General features: G+C 39.0%; 1 protein-coding gene across 1 annotated transcript in view; it reads right to left on the bottom strand.

Moving 5' to 3' along the window:
- WDPCP (WD repeat containing planar cell polarity effector) overlaps positions 1-21058 on the bottom strand; it is a 271495-nt gene that overhangs the window by 151745 nt on the left and 98692 nt on the right. The window contains exons 6-8 of the mRNA XM_077812039.1: positions 20977-21036; positions 6372-6486; positions 1763-1896 (exon numbers count right to left, since the gene is read on the bottom strand). Coding sequence (XP_077668165.1) covers positions 1763-1896; positions 6372-6486; positions 20977-21036 — 309 coding nt within the window. The remainder of the gene's footprint in view (positions 1-1762; positions 1897-6371; positions 6487-20976; positions 21037-21058) is intronic.

Below are 21058 nucleotides of genomic sequence, written 5' to 3'. Positions count from 1 at the left end.
CTGAAACAGCCTGGAAAATGTATTACTCACCCTAGCAGAAAGTATTCCTACCTTGCAAGTTAAAATGTGTATGACAAAACTTAAATTAAACACATCCTTGAAAAAGCCTGATACCTAGATGCAAATGCTCATATACAAGGAAACAAATTACCTGGAGGTGATCAGGAGGAAAATACTAGCTAGCATAAGGTTGTTTCCCTTAATATTTATCCAGGTTGTAATATGTGTAAACTCCCCTCCTCTTGCTTACTACATATCTTTCTAGCCTCTATTCTTGCAGTGAATTAGAAACTTCGACCTTTCTGTTTGAAGCTAATGGCCTTCAAAGAGAACCTGGAGGATTATTATCATTGTTTATATTGCACTAGTGTCTACAGGTCCCAGCTGAGGTCAAGGCCCCATTGTACTAAAAGCCAAAGAGGTTACAATCCAAAGAGACAAAAGCCAGGAGAAAGGGAGTATCACAATCCTCATTTTATAGCTGGGGAACTGAGTTACAGAGAGATTAAGCCACTTGCCCAAAGGAACTGTACTTATATCTCCCAAGTCCTAGTCCAGTGCTTTACCCATAAAGCCACCCTTTCTCCCATATGCCTAGGAAATGAGCATTGTAACTAGAGGAAGAATTACGGCTTCTACGAACAATTGTAACACAGCAGCAGCAGATTCATGTGGCTATGATGTATCCATGGTGGTATATAGAAGGGATTTCCATTTTGAACAGTCCCTTGCAAGTCTTCTTCCTTTGACAAGAGTCAGTCTGGGAGGATTTACAGTTCTTAAATCCCTCAGAATTGCATCTTCAAACCTCATCATGGTTGGCCTCATGCTCTGCTTCCTTCAACCTCAGCTCTATAAACCTTCTGTAAGAGAATACCTTCTTCTGTATGTTGGACATGACCCCACCATTGCAGTCATCTTGTCCTCAGCTGGTGCAAGACTGCAGCTTGCTGGGATCATCTAAGTGTCTCCTCATTTGTGACAAAAATCAAATCAACCTAATTTTTGGCACTAACAACTGTTTTGTTTCCTCTCCTCAGGCATTTTTAAACAGCCATGGTTCTACTCCATACAATCGTGTTGCCATCACTACTGCACTGAATACTCAGATCTTAGTTTTAGACATCCTGCCACCCAATCAGAGGCCTCTGAAGATGCTGAAATGTGTCTAATGTGATCCAACATGCAGCTCCTCCAGATACAGAAGTGCCTGCTGTCAACCGATTACTCAAACAGATAAAACTATTCACCCATTCAATGCCATTGTCCTCTACTTGTCATGCCAGCAGGTCATTAGCTTCCATTTTATAGGAGGCATGGATAGCTTTGGTTTTATCACCCTGCCGTTTTTTGCAGCTCTTCCAGCATTAGCTGTAGTTGGCCCGTAGTCTCTCCAATATCATCCACATACTCTAGGTCTTCTACAGATGAATAATTAAACGTCACACCTCCTACTTGGGCCTCAATCAACTTTGTGGTGATCTTTAAACTAAATAACTGTAACAATCTTACAGTAAATATATGAAAAATTGGACCCCTATTGGCACAGCAATTTTTTTTTAAAAAAAGTAATAAAATACCATTCCATTTAGATATTTTCTGACTTTGCAACAAAAATTCAATCAAAGAATTTTGATTAGAATGGCAGGTAAAGAGCTATGTCAAAGACCAGCATTTTACTGTGCAATACTCTACCCATCAGTAGTAGTGGTCCATAACATAAAGTGACTAGGGTATTTACAGACATCATTGACAGCTATACCTTAAAATCCAAGGATGAGAGTTTTTCCAGTCTTTTGTTTACATCAGGAGAACCTGTCTTCTTTGTAAACTGAATGAAGCAGAGTTTGTTTTGCTCCCAAAATGACAAGATGATGAAACTGTCTGTAAGAACAGCTGAAAAACAAATAAAAATTGTCACCACTGTAATACCTACTACCAATAACAAAACAAATTACTGAGCTCTCCACTGAGACACTGCAAAAAGCAATTTTTTCAAGACCATGTCTTAAATATTACATTGAAGCCTGTGTAATCTCCTAAAAGACATCAATGTGTCATCTTGCCAGGATCTTCTTGGAAATGAGAAATAAAGCTCAGGGAGTACTCAGATTAAATAAAACTGAATAAATTATCTTACACTTATCACTCTAATCAGACATATGTTTTATTCCCACCCCATCCCATCCTCATCTTGGTAGCTTCCTCAGTCCCTTGCCCAAAGCAACTCCCATTGATATTTTGGGATCGTGGCTTTGTACAACATTGTTTGCATTTGGGCTGGTCAAATGCAAATCATTATTTGAGCTGGATTTGGTAATTTTACATCACCCGTCAAGAATAAACAATAAGTGATGTAGCAGCAGTAAGATTCCAGATACTACCACAGCAGTCAAGAATGTTATTCCTTATAACATTTTTGCTATGGGCAAAAATGAACCAGTTGAAAGCTTTACACATGACATTCTTCCTCTGTGCTCTTGATCTAAACCACATACATGTCTAAGAGTGGATGTACTCCCTTGAAGTCTGGAAAATGTCTATGGAATCACAATTGTGTTACCATATAGTATAAATAGAAATATTTAAATGTAAAATTAATTAACTAGCACTACGAACAGAGAAAACAAAGGTGAACAAAGAAAATGAGCGATACAACACTGCTAACAATTTAGGGTTTCCCCCAAACATTGCACTGCTCTCTGAACTGTGAACACCTGTAAGAGAATGTCTGAGTGTTCAGACAGCCAACTGATAGTTAGTATCAGATGACTGAAAATTCCTCTTTGGACAGAACCATGACTATAGTCTAAATGGTATGATTTATTTTCAAGAATTAAATGCAGAAACCTATACGAAACAGACACCATCAGGTAAAAAAAATTAAATAAATTACCTGGTCAAAAAATTCAATTTAAAAATGCCTTACATTTGTGACTAAGACCCTAGATTCTTAAATATATAAGAATTTTATAACATACTTTTCATAATTGATATTGATAGCTTACTCTTGCACTACACGCCACTTGAACAAAGAAAATAAACTAGTCAGCTTTGCTTTTGTTTGCAGTCTGTTTTATAGCCAGCTGCACTTTCAGATTGTAAGGTATTAGCACAATTCTGCAACATTTGGTATGCAAACGACAAAGAAAAATGTTTGGATTTAAACAAACTGTGATCACTGATATTTAAAATTTCATAAAAACAACTCTGTTAATACTAAGTTTTGAAACAAAACCTTGGGCCTAAACTATCTGACATTGCCCCTTTGATGCTACAGCTGAGATTTTAACACGCACAAGAAAATTTAAAGTTATAGACATGGCCTCTTTGTATATATGCAATTGCATACATTGTATTACTAGAAATAAACTTTAACATATATTTATGCTACACTAGAGATAGGCCTACATCAAACCTCAGAACACTCCTGAAATTTGGGTCTAAAGACAGACTAGGGATCGGGGACCCATGAGCAGGTGGGAATGGTGAATAGAGAAAGTTAGCTCTTCAGTCTCTGCAAAGCTCTGGTTGCCTGGGTATTGGCTGAAGGGGCGGGGAACAGGAAAGGTGACTCTTATTGTTTAGACTGGCAGCACAGCTGGGTCATTCAGAGCCACCTGGTGATAGCTAGGGTGCAAAGCTAAATTACAGGATTGGGTGTGGGAAAAGATTTCAAGAGAGGGTTGGGAGGAAAAGGAGGGGTATAAGATATTATCAGAGGGATTGCCGTCCATTCATAATTCTTCTTTCCTGAATCAGGTATACATTCAGGACATTCAGTTGTCATCAATACCAGTAAAACTGGAGTATCTGCTTAGATGAGCACACCCAGGAAAAGGCGTACTTCCTGCACCAGATTAGGCCTAAAACAACGGTCAACTCTGGTTATACCATTGCCCACAGAGCCCCTTAAAGAGACTTGCAATGCTGCTGTACAGGGTCATAATGCCCCAGCAAGCTTTTGAATATTAGGTAGGGTATCGGGCTATGAATCCAGCACATGCCTGTCATGAGACCACAACAGAATTTAGGAATTTTGAAATGTCAAGAGACATGGATGATAGTTATGACAATCCTGCCTGTTCTGAGAGTTGTGTGGCTTTGATTTATGTAAATGGGGTCTTTTTCCATACCAAGTTTTTCTTTATTTAGCTAATTCTATTCTATGTTATAACAAAATATAATAAACTAAACTAACAACAAATAAGTGTCTCTCCTTCACAGTTGCAGCCACAAATTTCTACATATTCCACAGATCAAAATTATATTTAATAAAATATTAAGGTTGAATGGCTAAACACTCAGAAGTCAGGAAATATTAAAGTTAAGGTTATATATGCAACCTTAGTTCTGCCCCTTGTGGATGCATGTTAAAATCTATAATTTTACGATGGCATGCTACTTCTCAAGTCATATAATATAATGATCATAAAAGTTACACACATTTGTGACATCTTGGTAATATTTCCTATTTTTTTCTACATATATCATTGTTAAAATGGATTGATAGCTTTGGATTTAGACTCCTTATATATTAAATACCATTGAGCAATGAGAAATTATTTTAATAAGTTTGTTAGAACCCACATACTAGTTTATTTTCAATCATCAGCAGAGGCTTCCTTAAGTGCAGGAAGTTAAGAGAAGGAAGTTAACTATGAAGCTACTTATTTGTGAATTTAGGTGGCCTTGTTTGGCAGCAGATTTCCATACTCTTTGTTGTTTATTTAGGCCCTGATCCTGCAATCTGATTCATGCAGATGGACCCCAGTGGCCAGGCAAACTTTCACTGACTTCAATGGGGTTCTGTATGGGTGTGTCTGTCACTTTGGGTCAGGTTGGAAGATCAGGGCCTAAATCTGTAGCATGTTAAGTGAATTTCTTGGGCTTTAATCTGACATTGCATAAACTGATTCAAATTTGGCAACAGATCTTTTCTGACCCCCAGGTATACTTGTCTGTCCTCAGAATGTATGATTGGACATTTCTGTTGTAAATAAGTTAGCTCCACATGCATGTGCAGCATATCCATTCTTTGCTGCACATTTTATGATAGCAAAAACAAACAAACCCCAAACCAAATATAAAACAGACTCTAAAAGCCTCACAATTAGGGCAAATTAAACCCAGTGACTTCCAGACAAATTTCTTCTCTACACTGTTTCGCAAACTTTCAACTCCTGTTGTCTGGGCAATAGAGATCTCCAAAAAGTTCACAAAAATTTACTTTTTAAAATAGAAAAGACTTTTTTCTCTCTCTCTCTTATTGAGTAAAAATAGTTCAGCCATTTTTTAACACAAACTTTAACAAATATTTCACTTTCAGACCTGGGCATTTTTAAACTGAAAGTTGAAAATTTCAGAAAGTGATGAGCAAGTAAAAACAAAGGATGGAATGGAGACTGTTATGTAACCCTAACTATGGCAGTACAGTTTTGATTGTTACAATTTTCTTGAGAGGTATGACAGTTAAGTCTAATCATTTTTAAAAATTAATAAATCTTAAGTAATTTTTAATTTTAAAAAAGCTCTGGAAAAAGGATAAAAGCCAGGGAATTCTACATGACAGTCACAGCACCTAAGTCCCTTTGTGGATCTGGGCCTATAACTCCAAACATCAAAAGGAGCTCTTGTGCACTCAGATGTATGCTCATATATAAACTTGGACTTAAGCTTTCTTTGAGTATTCAGAATAAAATTCACATCTGCTCAGGCTCAAACTGAAATTGCATATTCTTAGTCATTCAGATGCCAGGATACTAATGTTTGATTACAGTTCTCAGTGGAGGTTGGCAGCGGAACATTAACAAAATAAAAATAAGGAAGACTTTCATATTACAAAGCTCTTGAAAACTGACATATTTCATATACACTGGATTTTTAAATAAACCCATCTCATTGAAATAGCAGTCATAAATAATTAGAAATATTGATTTCCTTAGAGATGGCAATCTAGAAATGCAGCCAGTACAGCTCAATATGTGCATTGCTATCCTGCCATTTTTTATAACTGAGCATTTTGTATATGTAAAAATCCTGGGTAATTAATTATTTCATTATTATCTGCTTCTGTCACTTTTCCCTGTATATGAAGTAAGCATGCAAACAACTTCATGTGCTATTGTTTAAAATGTGTAAGAAAATGAATTTTAGAAAATCCATTCAGTATTTGACAAGACTGATAACTTTGATGTTAAGTATTATTCCCAAACTGTTCTTGGTCCTGAGGGTTCTAACTATGGCATTACATGCAATTACTTGTTGTGTTTGCAAGTCCCCAGTGGCAATAATTAGTCTACCTGTTGACATACTATTTCTCCTGCTCTATTGTTAATGTAGGCAATTGATTTGCACATGGGTGTAATTACCATCACTGATGGTGTTGGAGATGAGCTTCCCTGCCAGGGTCCTGTCAATCACCACTTTCTCCAGCTGTGGCCCAGAAAGGCTTAGGGACACCAGTACACCTGAACGAAAGAGGAGCTAAATCCAAGAAGCCAGAAAATAAGACATCAGGAAGCAATAATTAAGAAACTCGAATGTTCCAAAGTACATACTAACATCCCTCTCTGGCATATGGTAATCTAATTTACAAAATAACAAGAAATCTTTTATCTTGCCCAACAAAATATATTATATGCACTATGAAAGCTTTATCAACGAAAAAGAAAAACAGAATGAAAAAGCAAAAGAGAAATGTATTGCGACTATAAATTACATGTGTACAATAATTATTTACGTTGATCACTTCAAAATTATGGGCCAAAAATCTCCATTATGTTGCATGGATTATACTGAATTCAGATGCTGAAAATTGTGATTGAAATCCTGCCTTGTATGGATAAAGAGGCCAGTCTTATCAGCAAGTGTATTTTTAAGTACCAAAGACACATTATGTTGCATTTTTTCCCTGCTATATTTCATCCCGCAGACAAAACATAGTTAAAGCTGTAGTATGCTTTATATAACATTTTCGTGTATACAGACCTTTTAAAAACTAAAGCCAAGATTTTCAGAAGTGTTAGTGATTTTTGGATGCCTCAGTTCTTGGGTGCTCAACTTGACACACACGAAAGGGATCTGATATTCAGAGGCGGGTGCACAGCACATTAGTGTACTATCTTTTCTTATGTGTTTGTACAGCACTTAGCAAATTTGGGTCTTTGGGTGCTACCGCTATATAAATATTTAATAATTATAAAGAATACCGTCATATCCTCAGTCATCAGATGCTCCAAAAGTTGCACTTGAACTTTAATCACACCTCAGTTGCACACAGATATTTAAAACTTTCTTCCATCCCTATTATCTTTGATCATTCATGTGCTTTTAAATGTACATTATGGTGTCTAGATACCCCAGTGATGGGCACCTAATGAATTCATACACTAATAATGTTGTCTGGCATGAGGTCTCAGAGGTCTCGTAATAAAGGAGGAACTTAAAGCCTAAATACAGGCAGGAGAGTGTCTCAGGCACATTTCGGAGTTAATCAAACATCTCTATTAAAGTCACCTCTGTTAAGCGGCACAGACTGGACTGCAGACTTTCTGATGCCATAGTGTGGTACAAAGGGTGCTGCTTGGTGAGAGGGACAAGTGAAGCTTTGATTTTGCCTAATTAAATCACAAAAAGCAGTAAGATTTTGAATGAAATCCACCATTGCAAAGTAATGCAGAATAAAGACTGAAGATGTCCGCTCCACTACTGTGCCAGGGTACTGCAACATAAGCAGTAGGTAACATCACTATTATGATAAAAAAAATTATTTTGACAAAAAGGGGCTGAGCGAAGGGTAATTTGGGTCTCTTTGCCCACATGTGGACTAACTGGTTGCCAAAATGTCGGTGTTTGTTTTTTTTACAGCACCCTTAATGTGTATATGTCTGTGAAGAAAATTGAAGAAAATCAGCAATGTGAGTTTGATCCCCAGGTGTACCACAGGTGCACCTGGGAAGAGTGCTCTGCGCACCTGGGAAGAGGGTATTTAATTGGCATTATGCCACCTTCCCCTCTCCCACTGTACTGGGATATATGGACCCAAAGAGTCAGAGGTGTTAATATGACCAGGGCCGGCTCTACCGTTTTTGCCGCCCCAAGCAGTCAAAAAAACTGTCGCCGCCAAATTGTCACCACAGACGGCAGAAGAGAGAAACTCCCGACGAATTGCCACCATGGACGGCAAAAGGGAGAAACTGCCGCCGAATTGCTGCCACGGACGGCAGAAGAGAGAAGCTGCCAGTGAATTGCCACCTTGGCTGGCGGAATGGAGAAGCTGCCGCTGATTTGCCCCCACGGCAGAAACACTGCCGCCCCTTTCTGACTGCTGCCCCAAGCACCTGCTTGGAACGCTGGTGCCTGGAGCCGGCCCTGAATGTGACTCTGTCACTGTCAAACATTAAACAGCTGTAAACAGTATTGGGGTCTGTTGTACAGAGACCTCAGCAGATTAGTTACCATGGCAAACACAGCATTAAAAATCTTTGTAACCTTTTATTAAAGACACAGAAAAGAAGATGAAACAGTTAAAGCCTTTGAAATGTAAACTATTAAGGAAGGCTCTCATTTTAACAACATTTCTTGTTCCCCTTCCCTTGAGCTGGAGAGGTTTTAGAAGGAAACCCTCCCTATCTGACAGTCCTTTAGATAGCATTAAAGATGGCAACAACTCTCCTTTTTGGGGAAAAGAAAAGAAGTTGAGATAATCTGGAGCCATTGTTTTTGCTGCTGTTCTTAAAGTCCAAGCCTATTTTCTTGAAGTCAAAACAAGACAAACACACACAAAAGGGGAAAGAACAGAACAGAACAGATTTAAAAAATGTGTACCAACACTGGACTACTTAGAGCCTTGCTTTTTGCTGTCTTTCTGGTCACAGACTAACAAAATGTTGCAAAATATAGTCTTGGCCAGCAAACCCAGAGTCTTATTAGACAGAAGGCAAAAGCAGAGGAATAGGAAAGAGAAGAAATAAGATGGGGAAGGAAAAGAACATCTTTCAGGACTAGGACAACGAAGGCACAATGGTGTCAGAGCGGATCCTGGCGTTCCAAGAGATGATGGGGTTGGCAGCCATAATGGTGAGGCTTGATCCTTCCTGTTGTCCCATCTTTCAGTCAGCCAGCATCCACATCTGCTAATTTCCCCCTCAAAATCTCTTTCTGAGGACCCCCAAAGGTAATGACAAGTGAAATAGCCCATCCCTCATTATTTTGTCCACCAATTAGAACTAATTTCCAACCTACCAATTTTGGTTCACTGATTTCCAGCCCCATACCTTATATGTTTACCAAGCGTGATCTCAGAACAGTCCTTGAATTAGATCAGTAAGCCTTTTTATTTAGACTAATTCAGTACTTTTGTCTCCCTTTTACACCTTTCCCCATCAACATTCATTGTTATAGATTATTGTAACATGTTATAAACTTTTACCTACATTCCCACAGTTATGCTCACAACATCCCTCTGATTTAACCCACCGCAATAGACCCACTTACATGCCTGGTGCAGAAGAGTAAGGGGGATGCAGAGGTGCTCCTTCCCAGTGATAAGCTAATAAAGTTACAGCTTGCTGCTTAAATTTAGCCCTGTGTCTGTCTTCATTCATATGTGTGTCCTGATCAACTCTGTAGGATCTGTTCTGCCAGCATGGATCACTGGACAGCATTGCACTCTGGTCCCACCCCTTATGCCACCTCTTCCAGAGAAGGAAGTAGCTGATTATGCCAGCCTGAAACCTGCTGAGGGGTCTTTAACTGTTGCATTAAGGCAGCTTTAAGTCCTCTTTGCATCACGGGAGAAGCACAAAGAGGACTTACCAGGGGCCAAGGATCCAGGATTGTATTTATATTTCTAATTTAAATATTTATATTTTTAGAATTCTATATTTTAAAAATGTGATGCCCGGCAAATGCTTGCTTTTCTAACAGAAGTTATCATAATAACCCATGTCTACTCTATGTCACAGGTGTGAAACAAACATTGATGTGCAGCATGCTGTTAGATGGAATACCAGGCAAAACCTCCTTGCAGTGAGATCTATTAAACTGTATAATAGTTTCCAAAGGAAGCAGCAGGAGCACCATTACTTTAGACTTCTAAAAATGAACTGCAAAAGCAGTAGGAAGTTGGGAGCAAACCTGGACTGATAGTAGCATGGATTAGATGACCTCAGACCATCTCTAATTCATATGAACATATTATGTTGTCAGATACAGCAGATATTTTCATTTATGAATTTTCTTTCTGAGTTTTGTATTGTCCACATTTTGATTGAAAAGGAAGAGAATGAAAGATTTCATTTGACTGTGCTGAAGTATAGGAAGCAATAGGGACAGGAATCTGATTATCTCATCTGCCTATCTCTGTTGGCTCTCTTTTTCATCTATGCTCCTACCTCTGCAAAATGGCAGTTATACACATCTTAACGAATGAGTATAAATGTTATGCACCCTGCAGCAGTGACCAGAACAACATATAAACAAATGAACTATTTCCCTCTTTTCTTTATTAATATTTTAACCAAAAACTCTTCACTCCATCACTTTTCTGCTAATTTATATTAGGTTTTAAAAACTAATTGGCATGACATTTCAAATACAAACCAAACATACCTGCCATGCAAAACATATACATTAAAAGCAGAAGAAATTTTTTTTAAGTTACCTCCTATCCTGCCAAAGACAAATATTGTGTTAGTCTGAAAGCACATATAATATTTCAAGAGAGGCCCAGTCATGAAAGATGTCCTTTAAGGTTCTGTCCTCGTAAAAATGTTAGACACAGTTACACGCCTGTAGCTTTTACTACAACTTTTCAAAACTTCAATTTATCCTTATGTTGCAGTTAGATTAGATAAAATCACAATTTATTTCCAACTTGATAACGTGAGTCTAGCAAGGTCTGACTACAATGAGTTATAACTGTCTAATGAATACAGCTAAAAAAGTAGAGGGGAAAAATTGACCAAATTAAACAACAAGAACAAAAAGGAATACATTTACCACGAGATATTCTCCATAACCTGCTGAATTGTGCAAACTCTAAAAAGCCAGGGATTTTCTAGCGAGCAAAAATGTTAGTCTGCAACACAAGAGCAAAACACCCCAAATCCTTCAGTTTCAAACTGGAGGGAGATTTGAGTAAGGGAGGTTGTGCAAATAAATTCCCCATCACTTGTGCTCTACAGCTTCCTATGCTCGGGAGTCAATCTGTCTTTTCATCCAGGAAAAGTTCCTATGACCTTAGGACATAAGAAATTCCCCCTTCTCCAAATGGTGAGATGCTGTGGTGCTCTGCATTTACTTGAGAGAAAAGGGCAGTGGGATAAGCCAGGTGAATCAGAGGTCTGTTGGAGGCTCCTCCCTATTTTACAGGGTAGGGATATCCACCACGTCTCTCTTGAGAACAGCCGGGAAGAATGCTTTTTGGTTTGTGACCCCATTCAGTCAGCAAGAAAGGTACCTTCCACCTCTCAGGTGACTACATTATAGTATCAAAGCTACATGATTGTTATTTTGTTGCATCTAAATTGTCCATCTTATATACTTATGTATCTAGACCAGTGGTTTTCAAACTTTTTTCATTTGCGGACTTGCTGAAAACCATTGCGCTATGGTAACAACCACCTTTCACAGACCCCTTAGACATAGTCTGCAGACCCCCAGGGATCCACAGATCACAGGTTGAAAAGCACTAATCTAGACATTTCTAATATGGCCATCAGCCTGCTATTAAGAGGCACCAATGTACATTAGATACATCCATTGCTGTGCAATTCAGATACTGGATGTCATCATGATCACACACTGATTTGGAAGTCTATGTGCCTTTAAAGGCACAGTGCCAAAACCTTCCTGGCCCTCCCCTCAAAAGTACATGTTCACAATGTGTCTTCCAGTTCCCTCTCCTGCTTTCCTCCAAGCCCCGTAGCTAAGTCTGAATCCCTCGTTATGTTTAACAACAGACCTTCAAGAGTAATGTTTCTTCAGGGAGAGCATGAATCTTCTGCATCTCCCGATACAAAGTAGATGCAGGATGCCACTAGGCAACTCCTTCTGCCAGGGGAGTTTCAAGAAATCACAGAGGAGCTTCCTGGCTGCCTGCTTCTTGCCCCAACCCCTGCTGCAGCCACAGAATCACTCAGAAGCTCCTTCATTCTTCCACTAGCATTACTTATGTATAGATAGATATTGCTATGTTTTTCATTAAAAAAACAACACCCCCCCATGCCTCCCACCTTTGTACCCATGTTTTGGCAGGTCATGATTCAAAGGCTTTCTAGGGTAAGTAATTTTAATTTTAGAATGAATTTGAAGAAAGAAAAGGTGACTGGTGGCGTTTGAAGAGAAGGACTGTTTCAAGTATAGGTAGGAGCATGGAACAGGGCACAAAGACAAGAATAAAAAGGAATGAAAAAGGAACATTTAGATGCAAGATCTCATTTGCTCCTGCTTCTTATGCCTCATATAAAGCCATAACTACACTGTGACATCTTAACCTTAATACTGTGACAAAATTTCCACAATAACTAAATGTGATGTCACAAAAGAGCTCTATGACTTTAGTTAGAGGATAAGTAGCAGGTGAAAATGAACTTTTAAGAAAAAACAACATTACATAAAGATCAAAGTAGAAATACGGAATAGATCTATAATCATTTGCTTCCAAAAAGAATTTGTTAAAAAAGTTTGCCATGAAGCACAAGCTGGTGTTTAAATAACACAGAACAATTGATATTTTCATTCAAAATTAACCTGAAACACAGAAAATGTATATATTGCTCTAAAACTGGGCTTCAGATGTTTAAGATTATTGTGCCATTGTGGTAAGATTTAAGTGCAATGTATGTACACTTACATAGCCAAACTCAAATGGAGAGGTGGATGGGAACAAACATAGATCTAATGGGGAAGGGTGTAAACTTGGTTTGAACACACACATATGATGATCCAACACCAAAAATTGCTGTTGAAAGGAGCTGTCCATTGTTACTAATTGAATTAAAGCTCACTCACTCAAATATGCTATCAAATAGAACTAATATTAAACTAAGGAAGCAGTCATTACAGGGATCCTGGCCTAAAACGTTCAGTCAGTAAGACTCTTAAGAACATGTGGTGACAAAAACTTTGCTTTGAATTTAACATAGTTTGTTAAGTTAGGCATTAGTTGCATTTTATCTTTCTCTTTCTTGACAGGTTTCAGAGTAACAGCCGTGTTAGTCTGTATTCGCAAAAAGAAAAGGAGTACTTGTGGCACCTTAGAGACTAACCAATTTATTTGAGCATAAGCTTTCGTGAGCTACAGCTCACTTCATCGGATGCATACTGTGGAAACTGCAGATAGATTTCCACTCCATACGGCTAAATGCAATGCCTTGCATAATGACAGGTTTCAGAGTAACAGCCGTGTTAGTCTGTATTCACAATACACGGCTGTTACTCTGAAACCTACTGACCGCTATTCCTACCTACATGCCTCAAGCTTTCACCCTGACCACACCACACGATCCATCGTCTACAGCCAAGCTCTGCGATACAACCGCATTTGCTCCAACCCCTCAGACAGAGACAAACACCTACAAGATCTCTATCAAGCATTCTTACAACTACAATACCCACCTGTGGAAGTGAAGAAACAGATTGATAGAGCCAGAAGAGTTCCCAGAAGTCACCTACTACAGGACAAGCCTAACAAAGAAAATAACAGAACGCCACTAGCCATCACCTTCAGCCCCCAACTAAAACCCCTCCAACGCATTATTAAGGATCTACAACCTATCCTGAAGGATGACCCAACACTCTCACAAATCTTGGGAGACAGGCCAGTCCTTGCCTACAGACAGCCCCCCAACCTGAAGCAAATACTCACCAACAACCACATACCACACAACAGAACCACTAACCCAGGAACCTATCCTTGCAACAAAGCCCGTTGCCAACTGTGCCCACATATCTATTCAGGGGACACCATCACAGGGCCTAATAACATCAGCCACATTATCAGAGGCTCGTTCACCTGCACATCCACCAATGTGATATATGCCATCATGTGCCAGCAATGCCCCTCTGCCATGTACATTGGTCAAACTGGACAGTCTCTACATAAAAGAATAAATGGACACAAATCAGATGTCAAGAATTATAACATTCATAAACCAGTCGGAGAACACTTCAATCTCTCTGGTCACGCAATTACAGACATGAAGGCTGCTATCTTACAACAAAAAAACTTCAAATCCAGACTCCAGCGAGAAACTGCTGAATTGGAATTCATTTGCAAATTGGATACTATTAATTTAGGCTTAAATAGAGACTGGGAGTGGCTAAGTCATTATGCAAGGTAGCCTATTTCCCCTTGTTTTTTCCTACCCCCCCCCCCAAGACGTTCTGGTTAAACTTGGATTTATGCTGGAAATGGCCCACCTTGATTATCATATACATTGTAAGGAGAGTGGTCAGTTGGATGAGCTATTACCAGCAGGAGACTGAGTTTGTGTGTGGGGTGGGTGGGTGAGGAGACCTGGATTTGTGCTGGAAATGGCCTACCTTGATTATCGTGCACATTGTTGGGAGAGTGGTCGCTTTGGATGGGCTGTTACCAGCAGGAGAGTGAGTTTGTGGGGGGGGGGGGGAGGGTGAGAAAACCTGGATTTGTGCTGGAAATGGCCCACCTTGATTATCATGCACATTGTAGGGAGAGTGGTCACTTTAGATAAGCTATTACCAGCAGGAGTGTGGGGTGGGAGGAGGTATTGTTTCATGGTCTCTGTGTATATAATGTCTTCTGCAGTTTCCACAGTATGCATCCGATGAAGTGAGCTGTAGCTCACGAAAGCTCATGCTCAAATAAATTGGTTAGTCTCTAAGGTGCCACAAGTACTCCTTTTCTTTTTTCTTTTTCTTGTAACCATTTCTGACTTTTATGCCTCATTACTTGTGTTCACTTAAAAGCTCTCTTTACAGTTAATACACTTGTTTTATTGTTTTATCTAAATCAGTGTGTTTGAACTGAAGTGTTTGGGAGACTCTATCTGGGGTAACAAGATTTGTGCATATCATTTCTCTTAATAAAATGAAGAACTTTCTATGAGCTTGTATTTCCAGATGAGAGCTGGCAGTACAAGAGGTACATTTCTGGGGAAAAGTCTGGGACTGGAAGTGTGCTGGGGTCACCTTGCAGTATAATTCAGGCTGGTAAAAGCCTGAGCATGACTGGCAGGCTGCAAGTACACACAAACATAGCTGAGAGTGACTTGCATGCCGGAAGCCGTTTGTGAGCAGTCCAGGAGTGGAGGCAACAACAGTAAAGCAGTGTAAAGGGCATCCCAGGTTAGAGGGAACAGGTGACAGATACTCACTGGATTGTACCCTGAGTATGTCACTAGGGGCTATCCCTGTGCTGCAGACTGGTAGAGTTTGAAGTTTTTTTGGAGGGTGGACCCATATCATCCTTGACACACTCGTTAATACTTGCCAAAATGCCCCTCTGCAATGCACAGATGAATGTTGGTGGAACACAGCCCGCACAAGGGGAATTTAGGCCCCAATGCAACAAAGTACTTAAGCTCATGTTTAACTTTAAGCATGTATTTAAATGCCTCTTTATTCAGCAAGGCACTTAAGTACTGTACGTGCTTAAGTTCCACTGAAGTCAAAGTTCTACCACGACCAGGGAATATGCAAAGAGGGGCATGGAACTGCAAAGCAATTCTTGTTCAAGCAGGATCACAGTGTTTTCACCCACCTCTTCATTGCAGGTTGCCTTTCCCCCCACCCCATTGTAATTATTCAGTCACTTTCCTCAGAACAGCTGAGCTTACTGTTGTTACATGTTAATATTTCACAACAATCAATGCATTTGTGATTTTAGCCCTGGATCTCTATCAACATGTTATGAACTAACTGCTATGATTAAAAGCAAATAATTTAATATGCTGAACAGAGTTCCTATTACTAGCTGGCAATAAGTACTATCTTCTCATATGTTTTATTCACATAGTGTCTTGATTCTGACATCAGATACTCTGGCATGTGTCACCATATATCTTGCTAAATCAGCTTACTTGCGTGCACATGCACAGCAGCTAATTGCACAAGCCATGTCAGCACATATTGCTGTGTATCTCAGCTCACAATTAAGCTCTAAATGTGCAAATTACCGTAACATAAAAAGTATTTATATACAGATGCAAAATGCAACTTAAATAAAATAAAATAAAAGTAATTAAATACAAATGCAAAAATTCTTATTATTAGCTGCCAATATTCACTTCTGCTATCTTGCATTCATCCAATGAAATATGTAAATACTGGCATGTGTTAATCCTACACTGAAATGTGCAGGTAAAAATCAAGAAGTTAGGAACTAGATTATTCAGCTGGCTCTCATTAGTTTTGCAAATATACACTGTACACCAAAACTGAAAACATGGTCTCATTTCACAGTACTGAATTCACATTTTCGTAGCAAAAGACTTTGAAGCATTCCAGAGTGCTAAAGAATGATACCATGGGTAAAACGTAGTTGCAGTTTCTTCATAGCAAACTCTAATTAAAATATTAGTGAAATTAACTGACTACATGAAATTGTTATTCCTGACCAGAACAGGAAAGAAGGAACAATTTATTTATAAATAATACAGTGACATTTTATTGGAAAGATCTCTTGCCTTTCTTTTCTGTCAAAGCATCTTTTATGGTCTATTTATTTTCTTCTTTTGACAACAACTAACAGAAGATTACAGGATTATTTCAGCAGCTCATCATAGGTCATCAAACTTTGGGTTTAGAGCTACAGTACTAACATGGCATGCTTTTGGAACAAGTAGGTACAGAGCTAAAGAATAGAGCTCAATCCTTTAGGGCTCTACTAAGCTCTCTTAAATGGAATACTACAATCCTTTAAAAAAAATCACAATACAGTCTAGGTATGTTTGCATGAACTAGCACATTTTCTGTTTCTATATGATATAAAAAATATTCAAGTGTATATACAGGGCTGCAAGAATAAACAACACAGTCAACAGATTTTTCTTGGCAATGAAAAGTATGCAAATATAAAACTTCTAGTGCCATGTTTGTCAACAGCACTGAAACCAGGGGAGGGGTGGGGGGAGAGGCTCCCAGGGGCCATTCCCCCACTTTTTAACAAGGGTGTAATTTGGGGGGCAGGGAGTGGCGTACCCCCCCTCCCCGGCCCAACTGCATGCTTCGGGCAGGCACAGAGCAGCGCCAGCAGGGGCTGCACTTCGTGGAGGGGGAGCTGATCATGGTGATCAGCTCCCCTGCTGCAAAGCATAGCCCCTGCCAGTGCTGCTTTGCGCCTGCCCACGGCTTGCAGTTTGGGGGGCAATACAGCCCCCGTCCCCAACGCCCATGTTAAAAAGTGCATGGGGGGGGAACACAGCTCCCTGGTCCCCCCCGGTTCCGGTGGCTCTCCCCACTTCTACAAAGATTCTGGTGCCCTTGATGTTTCTCATATAGGAAAAAGTAATGAGAGCAGACTTTAGACACAAAATTAAACTTTAAAAAAAAATATAGAACTGGGGCAACATTATGGTTTAGTGGTAGTTCTAGGTAATGGCATGCAAAGGAGCTGGATTCAATTTAGAGTCTTGAAGTCAGATTTTCAGAAGAGTGTGCATGCAAATGACTTGCATGCATAATTACTCTCTGCATGTAACTGCAGTACTGTGCATGCAGTCTGTCATTTGCACACACAATTAACATGATTGCACGTTTAATTTTAGGAGCTGTATGTGTGCATTTGTCTGAAAATATCTGGCCCCCAATTTATTGCTCCCTGGGTTACCTGGAGGCTCTGGGGAGGCAGCAAACTGAAGTACTACGGCTTTTCACGTACTAGTAGGCACAACAGTCTATGGACAGTAGGCCTATGCCTACTTCTCACAAAATCTGACATACATCAGTCCTTCATGTGATTGTTCTATTAAACTTGTCCTGTCTGATGGTGTTTTCCACCCCAAAGGCACAAAGGCCACAGAGAGAGGCTGTGACGGTGGCAGATTGTCATTAGAAGGAAAAGTGTAGCCTCATTATGGCTCATTCTGAAATATGAAGGATTCACAAACAATGGGAAATTTAGAAAAAAAGTATGGCTACTGATTTTTTGTAAAATTTTAAGTTATTATATTTTTATTGATGACATTTGTCAGTAGTTTATGATAAAAGGGCTAGAAGGTTGAGGAGACTGGCACTAGGATAGCAAATCTTTGAACTCCCAGTCACCCATTCAAACCAAGCCCAGATCAGTAATCAATTACAGTTATTAACATCTGATGACTAAGTGGTGGGGTAATTTACTTTTCACTATCCGCCATGTTTGTTAGCTTATTGCTTACCGCAAGTTAATGTAAAACATATTCTTCTCTATTATAGGCAAAGGTTATTTTACCCAGAGTAGTATATAAATTGAACAGTGACATGACATAATTCAGACCATTTAAGTGAAACAGTTAATTATACACCCACCTGAAGTTTATAAATAAACCTCTAACCTTCTTTTTCACTTTGCGAAGTGATGTTTCCAAAAACATTAGCAAATTTTGGCAGGCTGGAAGGCAGGCTGTTCAGAGGACAAATATTTTTAGATTTTACTCCTTCCCACCAAATAGAAGAACATGAAATATTTTTGTTAATTTTTTAAAATTCGTTGGTTCAAAAATATGGTATTTTACTGTCACAGACCACAATGCTTTGCACATCTTCTACTGGGCAATTAATGAAGGGAGGGATCTAGTCATTTTCACAGGATGCTATGGGGAAGATAAGTAGCACTACAGTGCAGATACTGTATGACATAAAAAAGAATTGATAAGTAGGCATTTTGCGAATTGTCCTACTTGAAAAGAACTCTCTCAAATTATTCATTTTCCTCGGTTTTATTTTCATTTGTTGAAGAACTATAGTTAATTATGAGGATGATGGAAAGCAGGACAACACACATTTTTTGGCTGAATATGCTCTGGATTTTCTAAATCACTATGAGAAAGTCCAATTCCAGTTGCTTATTGTGTAAAACAGTGTTGAGCTTCGATAATCTCAAATGCAAAATAGGGTAAGAACTGGAGAAAGCAAAAGGAAATTGATTAAGATAGAGAAGTAACTATTATTAATACCTTTGTTTTCACCTCTGGCTAATTTTCAAGCAAAATATCTCAAGAAAACTTACAGGAATAGGCCAGATATCTATCACCTCCTTATATGACCCCACTGATGTAGTGTCAGAGCACATATTTAAAAGAAGATATAGCAATCTCTCTCTCTTTTTCTCAATTTCCCCCTACCTTGTATGAGAAATAACTTGATAACTATGTATTGTTTCTTTTTTATATATGTATGTTTTGTGTACACACATACAGGTATGCACGTGAAAAATTTCCTCGGGGAAACCTAAGTTGGAGAAATGAGTTTTACATACGATAGTTGGCAAATCTAGGATGTTGTGTTTTAAGGGAGGAGTGACATCATTCTAGATGGAAGACGTCCCCTGGCAAGAGGCTCCAAAATTTAAGAAGCCAGTCCTTAAAGCACAGGCTGCAAGAGAAGGCAGGCTGTTCAGAGGACAAGTATTCCATTCTAGTAGGGAGTAAAAGTTTAGAGAGATGGGGATGTAACAGGAAGGAACAAGATATGGGGGGACGGGGCAGAAAGAGGCAAGTGAGGATACACAGCAAAGGGGTAACAAAAAAGATGAACAACCATTTTTTTGTGTAGTGACACTTAAAGCTGATCACGACTCCGTTTCTCTGATTCACACACTCCTTCCCTTCCCCCTCCACCCCTCAAAATCTGGGGCCTTGATTAACGGAACAGTTAATACTTAAAATTAGCTTTAGAAGATTAGCGTTCGCTGACAAATTGTTCTTGTTAAAAACAATTCTGGAAATTTCTTTAACATACATGGAATGTGGACACTTTAAATATATTTAACAAACAGGACCATACAAATTTGGAACTATTTAAATTTAAGTTACATTGAAAAACATTAAAACATTTTGCACAACCAAAGTACAAAATTTATTTTTTTAGAACTACATTAGTAAGATTTTTAAAAATTTCAACTTCAGTGCTGAAGCAGTTTTAAACATGATGCACCTTTCTCACAAACATCGAACATATAGGGGTATGCAGAAACATTTAAAGTGATAAAATACTAACCAACATCTTCAGAGCAAGCTGTTGATTAGGAAGCTGGATCAAACATTCCAATATGCCACACTGTTCCCACTTACCCTGCTGCCCTGTGCTAATGAAGATGTGAACAGATGTTTCCTTTTTACAGTATATGGATATTTATGTACATATCAAGGACAGATACACGTGCATAGCTTGCCCCAGGGCCCTATGTCTGGGACTTGACGTGTGATCTGTTTATCTAGGTTCTCGCACAACCCCCATGACCATGGTATCCAAGTAAATGCTTTGATACATATGTGCAAATATTTGCTACACAAAATATATAATATAAAAATATTTTCCAGGCCTGTTGATACATCTTAATGGCTCTTTTGACTGTGTGGGTCTGATCCTGTATGGTGTTTACAGTGGTGCTGGAACTAGGGGTGCTACCGCACCTCCTGGCTTGAAGTAGTAATAACAAACCACCAAATACATGGGTTCTATCATCAGCACTCCCACTATAAAAATTATTCCAGCACCCCCAAGCGTTTAGTGCCTTCAAATCCAATTACTTTTGTGGAAGCTGCAGGCGCTCAGTACCTCAAAAGATCGAGCCCTTACTGAGTAATTCTTGTTGTAAAATGACCATAGAGTTTGATTTTATCCTGTCTGTTTCTGCCTCTAAACAAAATCTAAATAATGAAACGCCCCCACACTAAAACACCAGTGAGTTTCTATATCAGTTAACATGATAACTTTTCAGCATCAATCACTGAACAGTCGTTCAGCTCCACTGACTGAACATTTCAAGAGCATGTCAAAACATTTTACCTGACAGACATATTTATTCTTCCATTTGCTCAGCACACACTGACTGTTTTGCATCAGCTCCTGAAGAACAACAGAAAACAGA

Source organism: Eretmochelys imbricata, chromosome 3 (genome assembly GCF_965152235.1).
Source record: "Eretmochelys imbricata isolate rEreImb1 chromosome 3, rEreImb1.hap1, whole genome shotgun sequence".
Classification (NCBI taxonomy): domain Eukaryota; kingdom Metazoa; phylum Chordata; order Testudines; family Cheloniidae; genus Eretmochelys; species Eretmochelys imbricata.
Note: the sequence above shows the minus strand (reverse complement) of the source record. Positions and strands in the feature narration are given on the sequence as shown.